The sequence below is a fragment of the Benincasa hispida genome, chromosome 1, assembly GCF_027475165.1.
Source record: "Benincasa hispida cultivar pf3 chromosome 1, pf3_genome.v1.1, whole genome shotgun sequence".
Classification (NCBI taxonomy): domain Eukaryota; kingdom Viridiplantae; phylum Streptophyta; class Magnoliopsida; order Cucurbitales; family Cucurbitaceae; genus Benincasa; species Benincasa hispida.
In genome coordinates this window covers 17482525-17504958 of record NC_143478.1, presented here as the reverse complement: position 1 = coordinate 17504958, position 22434 = coordinate 17482525, and the positions used below count along the sequence as shown (strand labels likewise).

The 22434-nt window shown below is 33.7% G+C and overlaps 1 protein-coding gene and 2 long non-coding RNA genes across 3 annotated transcripts; 2 read left to right on the top strand and 1 right to left on the bottom strand.

Moving 5' to 3' along the window:
• The first annotated feature begins 768 nt into the window (after nucleotides 1–768).
• On the top strand, nucleotides 769–1776 carry LOC150038291 (uncharacterized). Its single transcript, XR_016525475.1, has 2 exons — nucleotides 769–1195; nucleotides 1294–1776. It is a non-coding gene; the product is annotated as an uncharacterized LOC150038291 (long non-coding RNA).
• Nucleotides 1777–4853: 3077 nt separating this feature from the next.
• Nucleotides 4854–7803, top strand: LOC120085492 (emp24/gp25L/p24 family/GOLD family protein). The gene is made up of 4 exons (XM_039041524.2): nucleotides 4854–5344; nucleotides 5930–6116; nucleotides 6225–6332; nucleotides 7510–7803. Exons 1-4 carry the CDS (start codon nucleotides 5126–5128, stop codon nucleotides 7641–7643), a joined length of 648 nt encoding a protein of 215 aa, XP_038897452.1. The 5' UTR covers nucleotides 4854–5125; the 3' UTR covers nucleotides 7644–7803.
• A 1537-nt stretch (nucleotides 7804–9340) lies between these two features.
• LOC120089588 (uncharacterized) lies at nucleotides 9341–10897 on the bottom strand. The gene is made up of 4 exons (XR_016528610.1): nucleotides 10547–10897; nucleotides 10303–10418; nucleotides 9708–9864; nucleotides 9341–9614 (listed from the first exon to the last, which is right to left on the bottom strand). It is a non-coding gene; the product is annotated as an uncharacterized LOC120089588 (long non-coding RNA).
• Between the last annotated feature and the right edge of the window lie 11537 nt (nucleotides 10898–22434).

Below are 22434 nucleotides of genomic sequence, written 5' to 3'. Positions count from 1 at the left end.
AAAAATTGAGATGATGAGTTTTTTCCTTAGCTTGCAAATAAAGCATAAAGAAAATGGGATGACATCAATTTATATAATCAAAGATCTTTTATGGATTACGTACATCATTGAATACTCCCATGGTGGTTCATTCACTTGATGGAAAAAAAGATATATCATTTGACCTTAGAGAGATAATGATCGAAGAATATTATATCCTAAAAAACCATAAATTTTGAGAAATAAGTGTCTTATATAGCTCGTTGTAGTTTTTTTTAAAGTATTTTTGTCACGTAAATATAATATTTCTAAAAAATAAAGATATTGGAGTAGAGTTAAAAATATGTTATGTTCTATCGGAGAATTAACTTACATGGATTTGTTTTATTCTACTAAATCTAATTGTGATCTAGTTGGTTCTGAAGATGAAATTTATTTATCTAACTTATACAAGCTAGATCTTAAACAAGTTACTTAGTACATGAAAAGGATAATTTTGTATTAAACCAGTTTATGAAGCAGATCATGTAACACCCTGCATTTTTTTTTAGTAATAATGCAATTTCAGTAATTTTATTATTTGAGGGCATTTTTGGAATTTTGGAGTTCAATGTAAGTGCGGGAATTTAATTTTTGACTTTACAAAATTGTTCAATTTAGAAATTAATGATAGATGTTATTTTCACTTTTTGGGAAAGGAAAGAAGTTAATAAAATAAAATGGAATAAGAGAATAAAATAAAGTTTATCTTATTTCGATTTTAAGTTTTAAGTTTTATTATTATTATTATTTTATAAAAGCAAAATTTTCTTCTTCTTGTCCCCCCGAGAAAACCCTAGCCGTCGAACATCCACAAGCCGTTTTCCGTTGAACCCAACGCCGACGAGTAGTCGGCGATCTGAAGCCTCCTCAGTGCGCCGCCGGTCAGACGTGAAGCCTAGCCGCATACTAGCTTCGCTCGACGTCGTCGATCAGACCCATTGGAGCCACGCCGGCCTTCATGCGCGAGCAAGCCCAGCCGAGCGACGCCGCCACTGCCTTCACGCCTAGCCGCCACACCTTTCCTTCCAGCAGCCACTCGACGCCGCCAGCCCTGTTCGGTTGAGGCCGAGCCGCGCGTCCAGCCCACCGCCAAAGCCCAGTCGTCGATCTCCGCTGCTGCCAGCCACATTGTCAGTCGTTTCGCCGTCAGTCTCCATTGTTCGTCTTTGGTTGGGTGAGTTGTGGTGTTTGTAAAGGTATCTTAGAGGTATCTTGTGGACCCACTTTCGATTGTCTCCAAATTGTTAACACCCACTGGATTTCGAATTTCAGATTCAAAAGACTTGGACCTTGTGAATCGCCGTCCATCAAGATTTGTGGTCAATTGATTTGGATTGAGACCCCTCAAATTGGCTTGTTTCTGCATTAAATTTTCTGTTTGTGGCTCGATTGAAGTGACGATTTAGACAAACACTTTGGGTTCAATTCAAGGTTCTTTTTAGGCAAGGAGAAAAATAAATTTGTTGGGATTGGGCTTAAACTCTCTAGTTGGAACCGCCTTTGTGCCAATAATTAATGTATGAGCCTGATTTAGAATTTTATGAGATATATTAAAAGGACGAGCCTGATTTAGAATTTTATGAGATATATTAAAAGGACGATTGAGCCTAAATTATGAGTTAAGCGACACTATTACAAGAATGTAAGTTAGGTGAAAGTTGGAGCATTTTGTTGATGTGCTTATTTATGTGATTCATTATGAAAGTGTGTAAGTTATATGATGTATTATGAAATTTCAAATGTTTGATTGTTTACGTGAGTTAGTGCATGAAAGTGATATACTAGAGTGGATCCATTAATACTAGATTAATTACGTATGTTGAGGTTAATTAACATGACCCTGATCAGGAGATTTTAGAGGATTCATGATATGTAATATGGAGTTAGATGCAATCTCTTTTCCTTTCCATACTATGTGACTATATGAAAGTGATGCACGTCCAAGGGCGTTAGTACATGAAAGAGATGTACTAGAGCTGGTGTGTATGAAAGTGATACATACCTAGAGAGTACTGGGGTGTACGTAAGAGGTGCACCCTCAATGGGTTATGTGTATACGAAAGAGGTATATGTCTAACCAGAGGTACGCATCCCTACATTTATAGAAGGGATCTGGGGTGTACGAAAGAGGTGTATACATAACCAGATGTACGAAAGAGATGTATACATAACCAGATATACGAAAGAGAAGTATACATAACCAGATGTATGAAAGGGCAATGGGTTAAGTGAATACGAAAGAGGTGTATAGTACACATTTAGTGGGTTATGTGTATACGAAAAAAGTGTATACGTAACCATGTGTACGAAAGAGGCACATATTAAGTGGGTTATGTGTATATGAAAGTGGTGTATGTATAACCATGCATACGTAAGAGATTGTGTTTAGATTGTGTTTTCTTCAGGATTCACCAGAGATTGTGGGTCCTATAGGACTTACTAGAGGTAGTGGGTATATTTAGTTACAGTAGGATAACAATCAGTTTTTCATGTATGTATGAGTCCCTGGAGGACTAGGACAATTTATATGTTCCACCAGAGGTTGGTATCTAGAGGACATAGATGCCTAACCTGACCCCAGTAGTGGGGTTACTTACTGAGTATTTTTATATTCACCATTTCTCATGTTTATGTTTCAGGTAAGAGCAGGGACGCACTGGCGAGTGACAAGCGGAATCCGTGATCGAGCTACTGAGACCAGTTTTATGCTTCCGCTTAGGATGTTTAGATTTCTTTAATGTTTTTCCACTTTCAGTCTTCATGTTTGAAATTTATTGGTTAGTATTCATTTCCAAACTTTTACAGTTTTCTAGACTCATTAAATTTCTAATTATGATTTATGAGTATCCTGTCATTTGACTTTTATTTAGTTTTAATGAAAATATTTTATTTGACTTTATTTATTTAGCATTTATTTCACTATGAAAATATATCATTTTAAATTCTATGCATGCATGTGTATGGTAACAGCCTAGCTCGAGTCCTAAGGAGTCAGGTCGTTATAGATCATAACAAACAACTACTTTAAATCATGCTGAAATCTTGAACAAACAACTACTTTAAATCATGCTGAAATCTTGATGATTTATGAGACTAGTAAAGAGCATTCTTATATGCAGACAATAAAGCATAAAATGATAAAATCACTATTTAACAAATTTCTTCAAAAGAGACTTAGAAGACTTATTGACGAAGGTTTTACCTACAACAACACTTTGATTAATACACAACATTTGCATGTGACAACCAAGAGCTATTAAGTGATGTTTTCATGAGAGAAGTAAATATGTTGCACTATTTTCCCATCTACTTGTTAGATTTTAATGAGACATATATTCTATATACCATGGACATCTAAAGGGAAGTGTTACAAATATTTGAATTGGATACAAATGTTTATAGATTACATGTCTCCAAATATCTTTTCCATATTTATCTTCTCCATATATTTATTTTTTTATATCTTGTAATAATGGTCATTGAGACATTTGAGAAAGATAATTGAATAGAAAATACATTTACTATCTAGTTTGGTATGAATGAGATTAAAATATAATAATGATAAAGGGTAAGAATTCAAACCATTGAAAATACATAGCGTAACAAATGGTTCATCATCAATGGCTAATTGGGTGAGAAATCGTACGAAAGGAGTTTTGGAGATATACACTCACCGAATCAAAATAGTTAAAAAATAATAATAATAACTTAAACAAGGAATTTTTTTTCCTTTTGTTTTTTTAAAACTGAGAGGTAAGAATGATTATTTTAAAATCGAGAAAATTATCTTTTTAATTTTCGAGTTTGGAAGAATGTCTGCATTTTGAGAATAAGTGCATCTGATTTTTGAGGTTTTAGAGTATACCATTTTAATTTCGAGTTTTAAATAATAGGTTTAAAAGGTAATGCATTTGATCTTTTTATTATTTTAAATGAGAACAATCATTTTTTTTTTTTTTTAAAAAGGCTTATTCTTGCCTCATTTTCTAACTCAAAATGTCATATGATTATAGAAACAATAATAAACAGTTTATTTAATTCATTTTAAACTTATTCTTAAAAACTTTGGATAAAAAGTTATATTTTAGAAACTTGAGAACCAATTACGTCTCTTATAAAAAAATCAGAGACCGAAACTCTTTAAAAATTTAGGAACTATGCATTTGGCAGAGATTCTATTTTTGAAAATTGGTTTCAGATTCTATTATTCAAACCGTGCAAATATTAAAAACAACGTTTTTATGTTTTCTACATATTCAAATTTTGAATTCAAAGTTTTAAAATCCAAAATTATATTAGCAAAGATAAAATAATAATAAATATGAAAAATTATTTCAAATGACAAAACTACTGAAAATATTTACAAAATATAGCAAAATTTCAAAATCTATCGATGATAAATACTTTTATCAATGTCTATCAATGTCAGTGATAGACACGGTAGAAGTCTATTAACGTCTATAGTTGATGGATTCTAAAATATTTTTATATTTTGTAAATATTTTGGTTCATTTTTCTATATTTGAAAATAGCTCTAATAGATATAGTATTTGATGTTTAATTTATTTTTTTTTATAAAATTAAAATATGTATTATTAATTAGTCGCAGTTTATATTATAAACTAATATTTAGTGAGTAATTATTAACAGGTTTATAAACATGTTATCACACCTTTTGGAAAAAAATAAAGTGAATTTTATTATTTTTATTTTAAAATCTACTATCAAATTTATATCTCAAAAGTGGAAATACAACTATGTTTTCTGTTTTCAAATTGCCATTCAAACAAACCGGTAGTTTCCTTTAAAAACAAAAAAGTTGGGATAAATTTAAACGTTTGTCACAAAAAAAGAAAAATCCTCGACTTGGAGGACAAAAATAGAATTTAAGGAATACGTTATAGATAGATATACGGTATTAAACCGCGGACTTAATTTCCATTTCGCGATATAATGGAAGAGTAGTTTTCCGAAAACAAAGAGAACAAAGGCTAGTTTTGCAAATTGAAGGGGGGCAAAGGCCTACGACCTAACCCCTTTCGGCATTCTTAGATTTCGGACCGAAAAAGATCTGAAAAAGAAGAAGAAACCCGAAAGAGAGAAAATGGAGAGGAGGGCGAGAGAGAAGGGTATCGGATATCTGTTGGCGGGTCTTCTTTTGGTGAGCCTAATCGCCAGAATCGATTCCATTTCGGTCACCGTGAACGAGATTGAATGCGTCTATGAGTACGTTTTGTACGAAGGCGACACCGTCTCTGGGAATTTTGTCGTTGTCGATCATGATATTTTCTGGGGCGCCGATCATCCCGGCATCGATTTCACTGTAAGCCCCATTAATTCCCTCTTTGTTCTGTTCTTTAATTCATGTTTGCATGAAGATGCCTTTCGTTTCTCCTGATTTATAGATTGGATCTTGGATTGGGGGAGGCGTGCGAGGGTTTAGATTTTCGTTTCTCATCTTATTTTCTTTGTTGTGAATTTGGGTTGGGAAAGAAGGGTAAAGGATTTTGACTTGTTTAAGAACCTGGAAATGTTTGCCCTTTTGTTAATTTGGACGTATCACGTATGGGGTTCGTTTTTTTGGATTTGCGATGATATTTTAGATTGATAATTGCAATTCATTTTGCGAGATAATCTGGTGTGGAACTGTTTCTCGTCAATAGATTCACATTTATGATCCCCTTTTCGCGCCTGAACCTAGATATGTTTAGAAAAGTTAATAAAGATGCCTTTTTTTCTTCTTCTTTAATCTGTCTGAACCTAGATATGTTATTTCTTTGTTATGATTGGCTGGATATTAGTGTACCTGAAATCTCTTGAAGGAGTTTTGTATCTGATGGCTGATTGTTTTATAATCATAATAATATGTTCTTTTGAAGATATCATAATGTGGGTTACTTTGGTGCAGGTTACTTCTCCCGCAGGTAATGTGGTACATTCTTTGAAGGAGACATCTGGTGACAAGTTTGAGTTTAAGGCTCCTCGCAGTGGAATGTATAAATTCTGTTTTCATAATCCCTACTCGACTCCGGAGACAGTTTCTTTTTACATCCATGTTGGTCACATTCCAAACGAACATAACCTTGCTAAAGATGGTAATTGATAAACTTTTGCATTGATGCTACACTTTTGTTCTTAGGGATCTTGGTTGCTTATGAAAATTTAGAACATCTCATTCATCTTGTTGTGGCAATTTCTTGCAGAACACCTAGACCCTATAAATGTTAAAATTGCAGAGCTTAGAGAGGCATTGGAGTCGGTCACTGCTGAGCAGAAATATTTGAAAGCACGTGATGCACGCCACCGTCACAGTATGTGGTTTTTTTTTTTTTTGCATGGTTCTGTTATTGTGAATTGGTTTATTTATGGCATTTCTTCGAACTCTTGTTAGCAAATGTAATCTCTCACTCTTTGGCACAATATGAACGTCTTTTCTTCTCCAGTGGTCCAACATATTGATCATGACTATTCTATGTGTTGGATTCCAACACATGATAGCTAAGTCATCAATCTTTTAATAATGCATATAGTATATAATGTTGAAACTATGAGCTAATGAAATTGGCTTAGTCTTGAATATTCTCCACTAACATTATATCTCATAAAATTATATAAGAAATTACATTTCTTTTTTGTTTCCAATTTAATATTAATGTAGAGGTATAGACACGACGAACTCTATCCATATTTATGGTTTGAACTGGTATCCTTGGCACATAACAGATAAAAGAGTATATTTGACAATGGTTTTGTTTTTCCTTTTTGCTTTCAATTAATAAGTTTTTCTTGCTCTCACCCCATCTTACTTTCTGGTTTTTTCCTAGTGGATAAGATATTATAAAGAGAATAGGCCAATGAAGTATATCAGGATAAATTATAATTTCTTTTATCCTTTTGTTTGGATAGATTGAACTGAAAAATGAGAGGTTTTATAGATTGAACTTACGACTTAAGAAAAAATGATGTACAATAGATATTAAAATTTGGCCAAGATATATAAGCTAGAATGGAAATAACTATCTGCCTTGATTTTACCATATTTTTAGCGCCCCACCCCCACCACACAAATTTTTGTTAGAATCTTAATATCATATGCAGTTAGCCCAATGTCAGCAATCTGAACAGAATGTAAAATATTATCACTTTAGCTGCTCAACAAAATAAACCTAGAGATTTTGAGTTCAAATTCCTTAAATTTCCATCTTTTCCTTTTCCATTCTATGCTAGTAATCCACATGTCGAGACTCGTGATGAAATTAGCATAATTAACGTACAAGTCTGGAGTCTACAGTGGTATTCTAACCCATCAACTTGAAGTTGAATTTATGGGCAATTCTACTGCATACAAGAAGTTCTTCAAGACTGATTTGCCTATTATCATTTCATAATACTATTATGATGGGACTCTGGTATTGTTTTTGCTACCTTTTCTTTGCACGCCATTGCTGAGATCAAGTTGACAACGTATTGTTTTCTTTCTGAATGCAGCAAATGAGAGTACAAGAAAGCGTGTAATTTTCTATACAGTGGGAGAGTATTTGTTGCTTGCTGTTGCAAGTGGGCTTCAGGTCATTTACATTCGTCGGCTCTTCAGCAAGTCAGTTGCATATAACCGGGTCTGAGCATAGTGGTAACATTGTTGTCTCTTTGTTAGGTTTCAGAAACCTTAGGAATGAATTATAAACTATCATTTGTTGAAAAAGTTACATTGGTATATTATATGATCACTTTTGACTATGCTACACTTCTTAATTATAAGTTGGGTTCACCGTTCACGTGTTAGCACCTTCTTGAAGTTAGGGAGATGCCATTTGCCCTATAATGCTTCAAAGGGGGATGTATGTGGCTACAAAGAGCATCCTCATTGCTCCTCTTTTATTATGGAAAGTTGGAAGTCTATATATACACTAAAAACTAGATCAATACACTTACTCATCAAATTGGAACTATGTGACATACATCATGCCATTTTAGCAATAAGTAAGGTCAGTTTGAGTGGCTTAGGCACCCATTACCATTTAAAGGTTTGACGGTTCAAACTCATGGGAGATGAGAAATAAAAAAACATCTCCACAGTTTAGTCTAACCATTTCGTAGAGATGATAGTATAATCTAAAGAAGAATATGACTGGAGTTTGGTAAGGGCTTTGCCACATTTTGAGTTTGATGTCAGAGCTTGATAGAATTTCTTTTCCAATGTGGAGTATTGTCCTATCCTTAACTTACCCATATGTTTGAACTTTTACGTGGATTTTTCTTTTAAATCGGGAAATTAATTTAAGGGATCGCTATTCCTTTAATCTGGTATTAATTTACATGTATGGGTGTTTAGTGCGCTGAATTGGTTATTATTTGTTTGTGAGTTATTATACCCCATTGGTTATAATAGTATGTGTTCGGGATACAAACATATATAATCCTTCCAGAGGGTCAATTTAAAATGTCTAGCTTTTCGACATTCTGTTTAAAAAAATTTATAACCCCCAGTATAAGATTATAGGTTATGTTTTATTAGTATAAGTCTGTAAGTTTTAATTTAGCAGCTTACTTACACAGCTTATCTTAAACGAGTAAAATTCTGCAATTCTATTCTATTCCATTGGGAGATTCCTTTTCATTGCTCTTCCACTAGAAATTTATCATCAAGTGATTAATCTCGCAGTAACCAACTGACAAGATTTAAGATTAATTATAGTACCATATCATTTGGGGGGAAAATTAATTCTTTTTTAATGGAAGCACGGGTAGAAAGATTAAAACTATTAAGCCCATGTAAAAGTTGCATTTTTTTTTTAGTTCAAGATGAGAATTAAATCATCGTGTCCTTTGAAATGGCAATTGGTTTAGTTGTGTTTGAATTTATTAAATTTTGTTTTTTTTTTTTTTTTAATTTTTAATTTTAAGTTTATTATTTCAACCATGGTAAAGGTGAGAGGATTGAGTCATCAAATTTTAGAATTATAAATTGGTATCTAATCTACTTTAACTATGATCCATTAGTAAAATTTTTAAACACTAAATATGCACAAAAATAAGACATTGATTAAAGGCTAGCAGAAGCAATTTCTATATTATAACCTAGCTAAAATCTTAATTAATTGTCAATAAATCATATATATCAAAACTTATCTAATAAAGCCAACATAATCGTCAGATTTGTTTATTAGGACCAACCGTCAATTTATATCTTTGAACCTTTAAGAATTGTATCACTTGAACTTTGGTGATTGTATCAATTTAAATTCTGAATATAACTACCCGACTTTCAAAGACACCTGATTGGTCGTTACTTCATGCATACATAAACTTGTACATAGACTTTCCATGAAATGATTGCTTTATTAAACAAAGAATTAAAACAAAATTTTCCATAATATGCCGAGTCGGGTACCCCTAAAGCTTAAATTTAAAATAAGAAAAACTAATCCAAAAAGAAAATCTCTTAACACCTCAACTCTATCAAAATCAAGTTCACGAAAGATTAATAGTAAACCATGAAAATGACACAAGAACTCATGCAAAAGCATCTATCTAGTCCCTTTGGCACTGTCAGAGATTCCTCTTGTCAGTCGTCCAAATATCCTTAGTCTTACCTGAAAAACATGTAAACATACAAGTTGAGTATAATATACTCAGTAGCTAATCCATTACCGAGATCAGGCTAAACATTCATATGCAGTGAATACCTGGGCTAGTGGGACAAGCATATTTTAACTTTTTCATATTGGTATTGCATGTCTAGTGGCCCGATAGCACACCGTCAAAACATGGAAAAACATGAAAGTGAACCTGTCATGCAGATGAACCCATCGGTTCACACATGTTTAGTGGTCTGAAGACGCACTGTCAAAACATAAAACTGGACCCGTTAGTCCCTTGAAATAAAACATGCGTCGAGGCAAGACGGTAAATCGCCCCTGCTGGTCCAATCATGCATCACATACATAAATTTCATGTGATCCCACGGCATAAATCATAACATATCATATAAATTCAATCATTCTCATAATACTTATAATTTCATGCAACAAAAAGTGTATTAAATATTCTAAGTCATGCTTCTGAAGTCCATTATTAAATAACATTATAAATCTAAATTAGACCTGACAAAGGCAACGGAAATAATATTACTTAAAGATAAAATAATCCCCTTCTTGGCTTAAAAATCTTGCATCAAGTCCCCAATGCAAAACACAAACTTTCAATTTCATGCTGGGGGACCAATTCCAAAACATACGAAATTTATTCAAAGGATCTCCAAATAACTTATCAAAATCTTACCAAAATCATCGTTAAAGGTGCTGGACAGCCTACTAGAAACACCTCTAAATCTCAACTTCAAACTTCAAGAATGTGCCAAAACGTTTCAAATCTTGTTGGGCCGCAACCTTAAACACCTTGAGATTTCAATATAAGGTCCAAAAGAACATTGTGGGTAAACATCAATCCCATGCCAAAACTTGATAGGCATTCAAAACTAACCAAGATCTCAAAGGGATTCATCAAATCTTGAAGAAGGCCTTACAAAATCCAAATACTCCGGCGAGCAAAGGGGCTGACGACGAAGCCGACGGCGCGCGGATCGGCGGTGGCTAGACGGTGCGGACGCCGGGTCTGGCGCGGCAGGACGGCTCCACGAACGATCTGCAAGGCTGGAAAACGACGGCAGGTTGGGATCCGGCGTGAACGGATGCTGGCGTAGACGGTCCGAACGAGGCGACGGCGGACGACTAACGGCGGCTGGGCTCGCGGCGGAGAATGGTTGGCTGAGTGGCGTGAAAGAGGGAAAAAAAACAGGGGGGGCGGGGGAAACCTGTCGCACGTCTGGAGAAGAGAGTTTTTCTTCTCTCTTTTTTTTTCTTTACTTTCACGTGTTACGAGAGGCGCGCGCACACGTATGTTTATAATTTCAAGACACATTCTCAAATTCCCAACTCACATTCAATTCTTTCAGAATTCTAAATCCTAACGAATATCAGGAGAAAGTTAAAAAAAAATGTGAATTTTTTTTAAAAAAATAGGTGGAAATAGAAAGTATTGACAAAAGGATGATAGTTTTGCTGGGAAGGGAAATCGTGTAACAGATTAAGCTTTAATCTGTTAAGCCAAGGGTTGAAAATTTTCAACTCTTAGTAAAAATATTGTTGTTTTAAATAAGCCAAGGGTTGAAAATTCGACCTAGATAAGTCGAATTTTGAACCCTCGACCTTTTTTTTTTAAAGGAAAATATTGTTGTTTTCAAACGGATTCTGTCATCTCAGCAAGTCTGACTAAATAACGAGCTAATGAATCTCTTTCTTTTTACCGCTAAAGAGCTAACGAGCTAATCAAATTCAAGAGCGAGATTATGAGAGACAGCGAGAGTTTGAGAGAGCGAAAATTTGAGCGAGAGCGTGATCGAAAGCGAGAGCGAGAGCGAGAGCGAGATTTTGATAGAGAGCGAGAATACCGTGCAAATTTCTCTTTTTTTTCCTTTTTAATTATTACACATTCCACCTTCTTCTTTCTAATTTTTTTTTTTTTTAATTTTCCATTTTTATAAAAAAAAATCTAAAAATATTTATTATTTTATTTAAACTCTAAAAATAATAAATTAAAAATAATATTAACTCATAAAAATAAAAAAAATGTAAATTAAATATCTCATTTATATAAAAATAATTACAAAAACCAATGCGTCCCACAAGGCGGACGTCGTCGATTTCGAGCTGGTTGTCGTCGTCGACTTCGAACTTGAGGTTGCTCGGGTTCTTCTTGATGTTGCTCTGGTACCTCTGCAGGCGCTTCATAATATAAATATTCATTATGCTCTCCACGACCCCGACCATGTCCATGCACGTATGAAGACGAAGGACCAGCCTCTGAGTCATAATGTCCTGAACCAAATGCTGGCATCATCATCATCGGACTAACATAATCAGTTTGATTATGCGTCTGCATCATAGGAGGCAACTCTTCCACATTATGTGCAACCTCATCAAACTCATCCTCTTCCCGAACAGGTCCTCTACGTCTAAGAGTTGGGGGAGGAACAATAGGTATATTGTACATATAATGAATTTCCTCCATATAGCTTTGGTTGTCATTACATATAGCAATAACATGGTTCGGATCATTCGCAACCTCACGGAGTCTACTGTTGTTCGATCTCTGTGAATTATAAAACAATTAGACAATATTTAAAATAAATTTAAATTAAAAAAATTAGATAATATTCATTCATTTACCAGATGACCCACAGCTGCTCCCGGACGAGTGACGTAGCGCCTTGTGATATTATTATACCAATGAATATATTCTGGAGTGACATCTGTGTCAAACTGTTCAAGAGAAACCCCACTGCAATAAACCTTGCACGATAGTGCCATCGCACTACCAAATGTGCAACTTTTTCGGACCAATCTCCAGTCCTTAGGTCAATATCATGCAGTACGGGTTCAGTATTACAAGGCGATGGGATATCCTGCTGAAAACCGAATTGTCTCATCACCCTGTCAGGAAGATGCCACTCACCAATGTGAAAACATATGAGAGGACTCATCGTCCGCCATATGTTTTGACCATTCGTACAAAAATTAGGCAAAGTATGCATAATAATTTTGTACGGCTCCCAAATAACCTGAAACACAAAATATTATATTAGAGAATATTAAAGACAAATACAATAAAAATGTGTATAAAATAATCCATTAGGTTTAGTGTAATGTACCTGTTCAGGTTGAAGCAGATCAAACATGAATCTATACTGACTACATGTGTGGCTGTCTTAGTCACACAAAATTTGTCTCCCCACCTAATTTTTTAAATTGATAATTTAGAATTTAAATTAACTAGACCAGTGATATAAAAATTAAATTGAATTAAAACAACATATCGCGAATCGTAGGCTCGTCCAACTAACTGAGCGTCATTAACATGTAGTTGTGGAGCCATTGTTGGAAATCGCTCTCAAGCCCATAGTTGCAAAAGTATGAGAGGCCCAGCTATCTCTCGACCCTTAGGTCTTGTTGCTTTGCATAGTTGTCTATACAACCATGCCAAACATGCTCCACCCCACGAATACCGCCCCGCATCATGGAGGTTAACTAACAGTGGCAGGATTTTTTCTTTATTGCACGAAATCTCCACTTGTAACCTTCCTCCCACTTCTTACATCGAATTGTCTAAATCATCGATGTAGATCCAACAACCTCGTATGGTGCGTGACACTTTATTGCAAAATATTTGACCTCGTGTTGTAGCATTTCCTTGTCTTGACAAAACATTCCTTTATACAATTGCATATTGTCAACGTCCACAGGAGCTAAAATTGGGTCATGTTCCCGAATGCTATCCAATACATTCATATCCAAATCATTGAATGTATATGAAAGCATTTCATGTTCAAGACCATCGAAATCCAACTCTTCAAATTCGTCATCCTTTTCTGTTCTGAAGTCTCTGTACAAGTTGTTAGCCGCCATATCTTTATTATCACATGGCGATGCAACTAACTCCGGATCAGGATCGATACATTGAGTTGGATCTTCAAACTGGTTAAATGATGTATCAGGATCCACCCCTATCATATTTACATTTACATACAAATGCACTATATTTGGCACTGCCATTGCCATTGAGAACATCAAGTTCATAGCTTGTGCATTCGATATAGGGAATGACATATATCTTATTGATCTTGATGGTTCTAGATTGGGATGTCTATATATTATTTCTATCTGATTTGCTCCTATATCTACACTAAGTAACATCCCAACCATTTGAATGAATTGTTTAAATATAATTCCATTGTTCACATTTATGGTAAAACTCCCACTTGGTGGTTGGTCATACTCAACTCCATCAATACCATCAATCATATTACCATTTGTAAACAACAAAAATCCCAAGCATTTGCCTGCCATTTTCTAAAAAAAAAAAAAAAAAAAAAGACAAACATCAATTTTTTGTATTATACTTTTTATAAGAAGTATATTAAAAAATATTAAATTTTTTAGTTTATAAACATAAACTTTTTAAGTTTTATGAACATCAACTTTTTAAACATAACAATAAATTAAACTTTTTATAACTATTTTTAAACATAGCAATAAATTAAACTTTTTATAACTATTTTTAAAAATAACAACAAATTAAACTTTTCAAATTAAAATGAGGTAAACTTTTTAAAACTATTTTTTCAAATTTAATACAAAATAAAAAATTAAATTAAATTAAACTTTTTCAAACTATTTTAAACTATATTTTCAAAGTTAATACTAGAAAATATCAACTTATCACAATAAACATAACAACAATAATTTTCATATGAATAAACTAAAATTATTAAATTTTGAAACTATACTAAACTTGTTAACTATCACAATAATTTTGTATTAAACTATAAATATCAACTTCTTAAACATAACAATAAACTAAACATTTTAACACTATAAACATCAAAGTTAATACTAAATAAATCAAATATCATATGAATAAACTAAAATTTTCAAACTATATTAAACTTTTGAAACTATACTAAACTTGTTAACTATCACAATAATTTTGTATTAAACTATAAATATCAACTTCTTAAACATAACAATAAACTAAACATTTTAACACTATAAACATCAAAGTTAATACTAAATAAATCAAATATCATAAGAATAAACTAAACTTTTCAAATATCATAAGTTCAACTCACAGATTCGACGGTAGTTCTCTTTTTTCCTTCAAAGTGACAACGTTCGCCCTTTTTTCCTGTTATTTGTTATCTGACAACAATTACAAAAAATTAAAAAAAAAACTAGAATCTATAAAAAAATAATAATATAAGAACAAAAATAAATTTTATAATTATTCTTAAAAAATAAAAATTTAGTAGAGTAACGAACCAGTATAGTTGTGTGAGAATAATTTGTATTAAACGAAATACAAGAAGAGAAATGGAAATGGAAATGGGAGGAGAGGAAGATGATTTCAAAGGCTTATTTTCAAAGGCTGAGGGGGCAGTGAGCTATGAAGGGGCAGTGGGCAAATCAAGGGGAGAGGAGTGAGCAAAATCAAGGGCAGCGAGTCTTCAAAAATTATCGAGGGAGTGATTGAGGAAAAATGAAGAGGATGGTAGTTTAAAAGGATGTAGGTCGAGTGTTGAACACTCGACCCACGGGTTTAAGGTGGTTGAAAAGGCATTAAGGCTATGGCAGAGGGGCATGAATGCATTAATGAATGCATGGAATCGGATAACGTCAATGCATGCAGGGAATCAGAGCAAGGGCAGCTTGGTGATATATATGCACTTTTTCAGACTTATGGAAAGTAAATAAAGTGAAGACGATTTCCATGTGGCAGACCACGTCAGCTGACTGGTTGGCCGTTTAATCTATGTGGCAGACTCAATCTCGCTCTCTCCTACAATCTCGCTTTCAATCTCGCTCTCTCCTACAATCTCGCTTTCAATCTCGCTCTCTCTTTCAATCTCGCTCTCTCTTACAATCTGCTTCACCCACTTATCTTCCTTGTCAAGGGTTGAAGTTTCGACTTATGTATGCCAGAACTTTAACCTTCGACAACTTAATATACAAAATTAGCGAGATTCCCTTCGAGATTCCTTTTTAGAGCGAGATCTTCATCACAAAATTAGCGAGATTTCCCTTTCCTTGTCGAGGATTGAAGTTTCGACTTATGTATGTCGAAACTTCAACCCTCGACAACCCTAATTCCATGTTTTTCTCTGTTTGTCGAGTTCTCAACGTTCAACCTCTACATTAGTCGAATCCTCAGCTCTCGACTTCTAGCCTCGAAATCCCAAAACAACAATATTTCTCTAATAAGTTTCAAAACAACAATATTTCTCTAATAAGTTTTGAAAACAACAATATTAATATTAAAGGTCCGACAATGAACTAGTCAACCACGTACTTGTGGATTAGGTCCATGGTTACTTTTTTTTTTTTTTTAATTAATTATATATTTAATTGTAAATTATATATTCTTCCTTTCTTTTTCAATCAATTTAATTGTTTATTTTCTAATTTTTAAGTAATTCTCATTTCTCTAATCCTTAATTTTAATCAATAAAAAAAATGTGACTTCACTTAGTAGTAAATAAATAAATAAAAGATCTCATGATAATAAAGAAGATTTACAATTAGTTTTTTTTAATTTGAAAATAGAAGTTTACACGAAATTTAAAGACGACTCCTTGCCCTTACCCCACTGGGGTTGTCTTCGCGCCTCTAAATTAGCTTCGCCTTGTTGTCGTTGTCGTCTACGATGAATACGTCTCTGATCCGTGACAACAACATTGAGTCTTCTTGTTTGTTGAATAATAGTTTCTATGTTGACCAATGTTTGGTCACACATTGAACCCAACTCTAGTAAATCGTGCTGTATTAAATATCATACATTTGGGAAATGCCTGATTTTAAATCTCTTACCATGTAGTAACAGTAAGCGCCATCAGGTGTGATAAATTGTCTCGTACCAGGAAAAGTAGTCGTCTGATACAATTGGTGTATTTATTGTTTCTCCTCGTTCATAACGTTCATGTCGTGCATGTCAATAGGATATATATTCTGCATGAATTTGACACCAGTCTTGGTCGTGCTTACCTCTTAAATCAATATGGTATAGTTCTGGGAGTGTATAACACAACGAAGGTACCGTTTGTCATAGACCGAACTGTCTCAACACACGATCTGGATGATGTCACTATATTATATGGAAGCATATAAGAGGTTTAACGGTCAACCAGATGTCTTGACCATCACAACAGTAGTCAGGTAGTGATGACCAAATATCTTGCGTGTTTGGCGTGTAATTATCTGGAAAAAAAAAGAAGATAATTATACACCCAATTAATCTGACCAAATATTTTAAATATTCGTTTATATATATACCTTTGTTACCTGGTTGTGCATCAGTCTGTCGAATATTTTTCAGTATACGAGCAACATATTTGTTGACTGTTTAGAGACAGCTAATACACCACTCCATCTAAAATTATAAAAAAAATATAATAAATTTATATTCTTACGTAAATGATAACGAAATAAATATATAAATAAAATAATACCTGACACTAAGTGGATGATGACTTGAGGCCTGTAACTGGACTTGTGGTATTATAATTGGAAATCTATTATAAGCCCATACCTATAGTAGTAGCAGCGACCCCGCTATTTCCGACGCTTGTGCATTGGTAGCTCGACAAAGTTCTCTATAAAGCCATGCAAGACAAGCACCACCCCACGAGTACATACCAACATGCTCAAAATCAGACAATAGAGGGAGAAACATGAGATGTACTATAATGTTCGACTTGTAAGCAAACAAAAATCCTCCAATAAGCTACATAATGTTGTTGGATCGACACCAGAATGCAACGAAAGAGTTCAAGATCCATAAGCACTCTAACTGATTAATTTTGGGAGAAAAGAAACATGCTAAAACAGAGTCTAATGGGTTTCAAAAACATACATTGGCTGAACCATTGAAATATCTATTTCCAACTGCTAAATCCTCCAAATCCTTGTGAAGACCACCACAAGATCTTCCCTACTATTCTCTTGTTGCTCTAGATTGAGTTGTGGAACTCAAAATAAGCTAGAATCAAAGAGAATATGGAGAAAGCTCACTGAATCACCCATTGAAGAACACCTTCTTCATCTGAATTTTTAAGCAAAAATTCAATCGGTTCATCACCTTCAACTTCACTCCAATCTCTTCAATATATTGCAGACTATCATGCAAAGAGATGTGTGCAGCTCATGCTTGGAGTTTAATGAAGGAAGAGGTGGGTATCTAGTGAGCTACTATTAAAGATGAAGATGGAAAAACACTTTTTTTCCTTTTTGGGTAATTTTTCTATTTCCAAAATCTAAAATTGATTTTAAAATCATATTTTATTTCTAAAATCAAAATTTATTAATTTTACAAATTAATTTTCTAATAAAATTAATAAATAATTATTTAAACAATTTAAATAATTCTAATTAATTTAATATCCAATATTAAATTATTTTTACACAAATTCATCTTCATATATTTAAATATATTTTCTCCAATTCCATTTTATTATAATTTGAATGTTTCAAATTAACTTATCACGGTACTCTAGAGCTAATCCATTTTCGAGCTAGTAGGGGGACCTTTGGACCTACAGATCATAAGCTCCAACGATCCGAGATTAATCGGCTAAACTCATTAAACCGATCTAACCCTCTTTCATTAACTAATGGGTCACTCCACTAAAGCCTATAGTTGAACTCCTTCACTGTAGATATATTATGTTTACTCGATATAACCATGATATAAGTTAACCCTTCACAGGTTGTTCGTAATAACGTCTGGTTCAAATCTTTGTTTTACCCCGAAATTACATCTTATTCCTTAAGTCCCCACTGATCCCCTAATGAACAATTGTTTTTTGATCCAATCACAAAACCGAGTCTCTCTCATGAGAGGGGGGGATCCCTTGTTCAAGCCCCTGAATCAGAACAACCTCTCTACTATCCTTAAAGCGGGTAGGAGTGAATTCCCTCTTGCACCTATGTCCCCAGCTATCTATTCGGTCTTACCCCTAAAATGGGAGTCTTATTGAGCCAGTGCTGTTGAGCCAACCCTCACCTATGTAAATCTAAGGGTAATTCCAGATAAAAGTCCATAGTTAGCTCAGGATTAAGATCAAGTTACCTAGGTCATCGCTTTGAAATAGTCAGTTTTAAACAGTAAACTGCGATATTAAGTCAGAGTGACTCATTTTGTGGTCTGATCTTGTACAAACTCTTTTGCATAAGGACATCCCCACTTCTCATGTCCAACATGAACAAATTAGGATCACTTCGTTTGTAGCACTTTACAATTCTTTGTAACAACTACAGAGCCCGCATCCAATAGTGTTACCAGAATAAGTTACCCAACCTTATCCATATATTATAGATCATTTTGATTATTTACTCGAACCTAATCCACCTTTATGTCTCCACATAAAGTTCAAGTACTCATCCAATAGTCAAGGGACTTTTAGGTTTATTGGATTTCTATTCAAACAATAGATTTATTCAATAACACCTTTACATTAAAGACACAAGTAAATAAATAAAAATATAATTACATTAAAAATACAATTACATTAAAACACAAGTACATAAAAAATACAATTACAAGTTTGGTAATTTTGAACATCTCATGAGTTTTATGCCGACATGCCCGTAACCTCCAATCACAACCATCCTTCCACTGTTTGCATCTCACATACCAGATATCTTGATTTGATTCCAACAATAATCTCATAGTGTTCTATCACGCAGTATTTTTTTTACAACAAGTTGTAAATCTTCTTTAGTATTAAATGACATTCTTTCTGTATTAAACTAGAATTATCTACACATATACTCCTTTCCTCTAAAGTTGACCTTCGTTCACATGTTGAATTAGTAATTTTTCAATCTATTTGGGTGAAAATGTCTGACGGTACCAACTCAAGATCTTGTTCCTCACTTCTATCATTTCCAAATAATCCATCAAGTTCAATGTCAATATCACTATCTCCATCATTTCCAGGTTCAAGAATAACTAACTAAATCTTCGCATCGGCATATTTATTTTAAAAAATTCAATTGTTATAATTGAAAAATAATATGTTAATACGACAAAAAAAAATTGTTTATTATTTTCAAAGAAATCCAAATATTTTCTTAAATCAACAAAATAATAAAATCAACCCAAATCTAATACATTTAAATCAGGTCAAATCTATAAAGTATACATAAATCTATACATAAATCAGCCCAGATCATATAAATAAATCAGCCCAAATCATACATAAATCTATCTATAAAGTATACATAAATCATATAAACAAATCTATACATAAATCAGCCCAAGTATACAATTTTATAAACAATTATATAAAATCAAATCAATAAATCTATAAATCAACCCAAATAAACAAATTTTAAAAGCCCAAATATACAAATTCATATATTAGAAAAAAAAATATATAAAGTTTTACCTAGGGCGGATGATGAAAAAGGGTAGATCGGCTCACGACGGCACAAGGTAGATAGACTCACGGAGGTGGCAGCAACAACAAGATTGGAAACGGCGAATGGCGGCGAGATGGCGATCGGTGGCAGCAAGAGGAAGAAAAAGGAATAAACGTTTTGGATGAGAGGAAGAAGAGGAAGGGCACGGGTGTAAGGATCACTAAGTCGTGTATCTGGTACACAACTTAGGGTAATCATGGACCCCGTCCACGATTACCTGGTCAACGACTGTCCATGTGGCAGTTTGCGCACGGTCACAGGTAGTCATGTACCCAGTACACGATTTAGTTGTAATCGTGTACGGGTACACGATTACAACACCTATTTTTTACATAGTTTCTACCACCCTATTTTTGTTAATAATTATTAAAATAACGTTATTTAAAAAGAATCCAAATATCACCTAAATTAAATTTCAAGATATATTTTAATTCCAAAATTCAAATCTTATCTCTATGGTTGACAATGGGGCTGGGGCGAGGTGGGGAGATCCTCCATCCCCGGCCTCGTGGGGAAAATTCACCCCATCTCCGCCATTTGACAGCGAGGATTCCTAGTCAGGGAAACAGGGTCCCCGTAGGGACCCATTCCCCATTTTCCCATGAGGATTCCCCTATTAATTTCCTACGGGAATTCATCGTCGAGGAAACAAGGTCCCCGTAGGGACCCATTCTCGTTTTTCCATGAGGATTCCCCTATTAATTTCTTGCGAGGATTTATCGTCGGGGAAATAGGGCCCTTGCAGGGATCCATTCCCCGTTTCCCGCGAGAATTTCCCTATTAATTTCCCGCGGAGATTCCTCATTTCTTTTTAATTCGAGTGATTTTATTTAAAATTTGACTAGTCCACAAAAAATAAACAAAAATTAATAGACTAATCTATGAAATAAACATAATGTAGAATCTTGCAAATCCATTAAATAAGCTTACGACTTAAATTAAAGAAAGTTTGAATAAAAATTGGAAGTCAATTAAAGGAAAACGTCTTATACATTTAAAATATATGAATTGCTCGCCTTTCTCTCTTCACCGATGACTTTACATTCAAAATTTTCTTCTTTCTTGACATCATCCCATTCTTAATTGTGAGTATTATTCCTACATTTAAAATATAATTAACAAACAATGTCACAACAAAGAAAAAGAACTAGACAACAAGCTTTAAAAAGTGTCAAGAAAATAATGTTAATCCTTGAGCATACCTCAGTCACTATCCCATCATCATAATCGTCTGCATCTTCTAAAATAATTGCTAAATGTTTAACTATTTCTTTTCCCATGCTAGTACCTTATATTGTCACATATTTATAATAAAAGAAAATATTAGTTAACATATTAAATGCTAAAAAGAGGTAAAACAAAATGAACAAACTAACATACGTGTTAAAATTGCAATCCAATTTTGAGCGAATATTAAAGCCTATCGTCTTCAGATGAAGTTTGTTACGACTTGAGCTTACAATCCTACCACAGGTACTAAAAACAAACTCTGATGCAACACTAGATCGCGGGTTGGCTAATATGTCTCTTCAAATTTCTTGTAAAATGGGATAGACCCATTCAATTTCCACCAACCCAGAATGTCAAAATCAGATGATAGGGGTAAGACAGATTCATCCAAATATGCATCAAACTGTTGTTTCTCATTCATATTATTGGAATTTGATACAAACAAGCCATAATCATTAAAACCATCAAATCTATATTCTGTGATACTCCTACTTGTTTAGAGCAATAATCATCACCTTCACCTTAATGCTTCAGCTGATATTCTGTTTCCAAATCTAACAATTTTTTTAATCCTTTTCACCTCAAGAAAAACAGTGTCTCCATAAATTATAAGAAAGTAAGACTTAATCAATTTGAATTTGTGATGTGGATCTAAAACGGCAACTATGGCCATTACCCTATGAATTTTCTTCCAATACTTATCAAACTTTGAAACCATATTTGAAGGCATGTCTCTTATCTCTTGAATGATTTCACTACTAAAAAAGCAGTGTTTCTTGACGTTTTTTAAATGTCAAGATGACTTTTCTTGACGTTTTTAAAAAGGTCAAAGAATCCAGCGTCAAGAATGTCGATTTTCTTGACATTTTAAAAACGTCAAGATAAGTGACACTTGACATTTAAAAAAGTCAAGAAACACAGACACTTAACATGTTTGAAATGTCAAGAATATAAGCATTCTTGACATGGAAAAAAGGTCAAGAAATTTTGTGAACTTGACACATAAAAAAGTCAAGAAATATAGACGCTTGACATTTTTGAAATGTCAAGAATATGGGCATTCTTGACATTCTTGATAAGGAAAAAACGTCAAATAATTTTGTGAACTTGACATTTAAAAAAATGAAGAAATTTGTTTGTGATTTTTTAA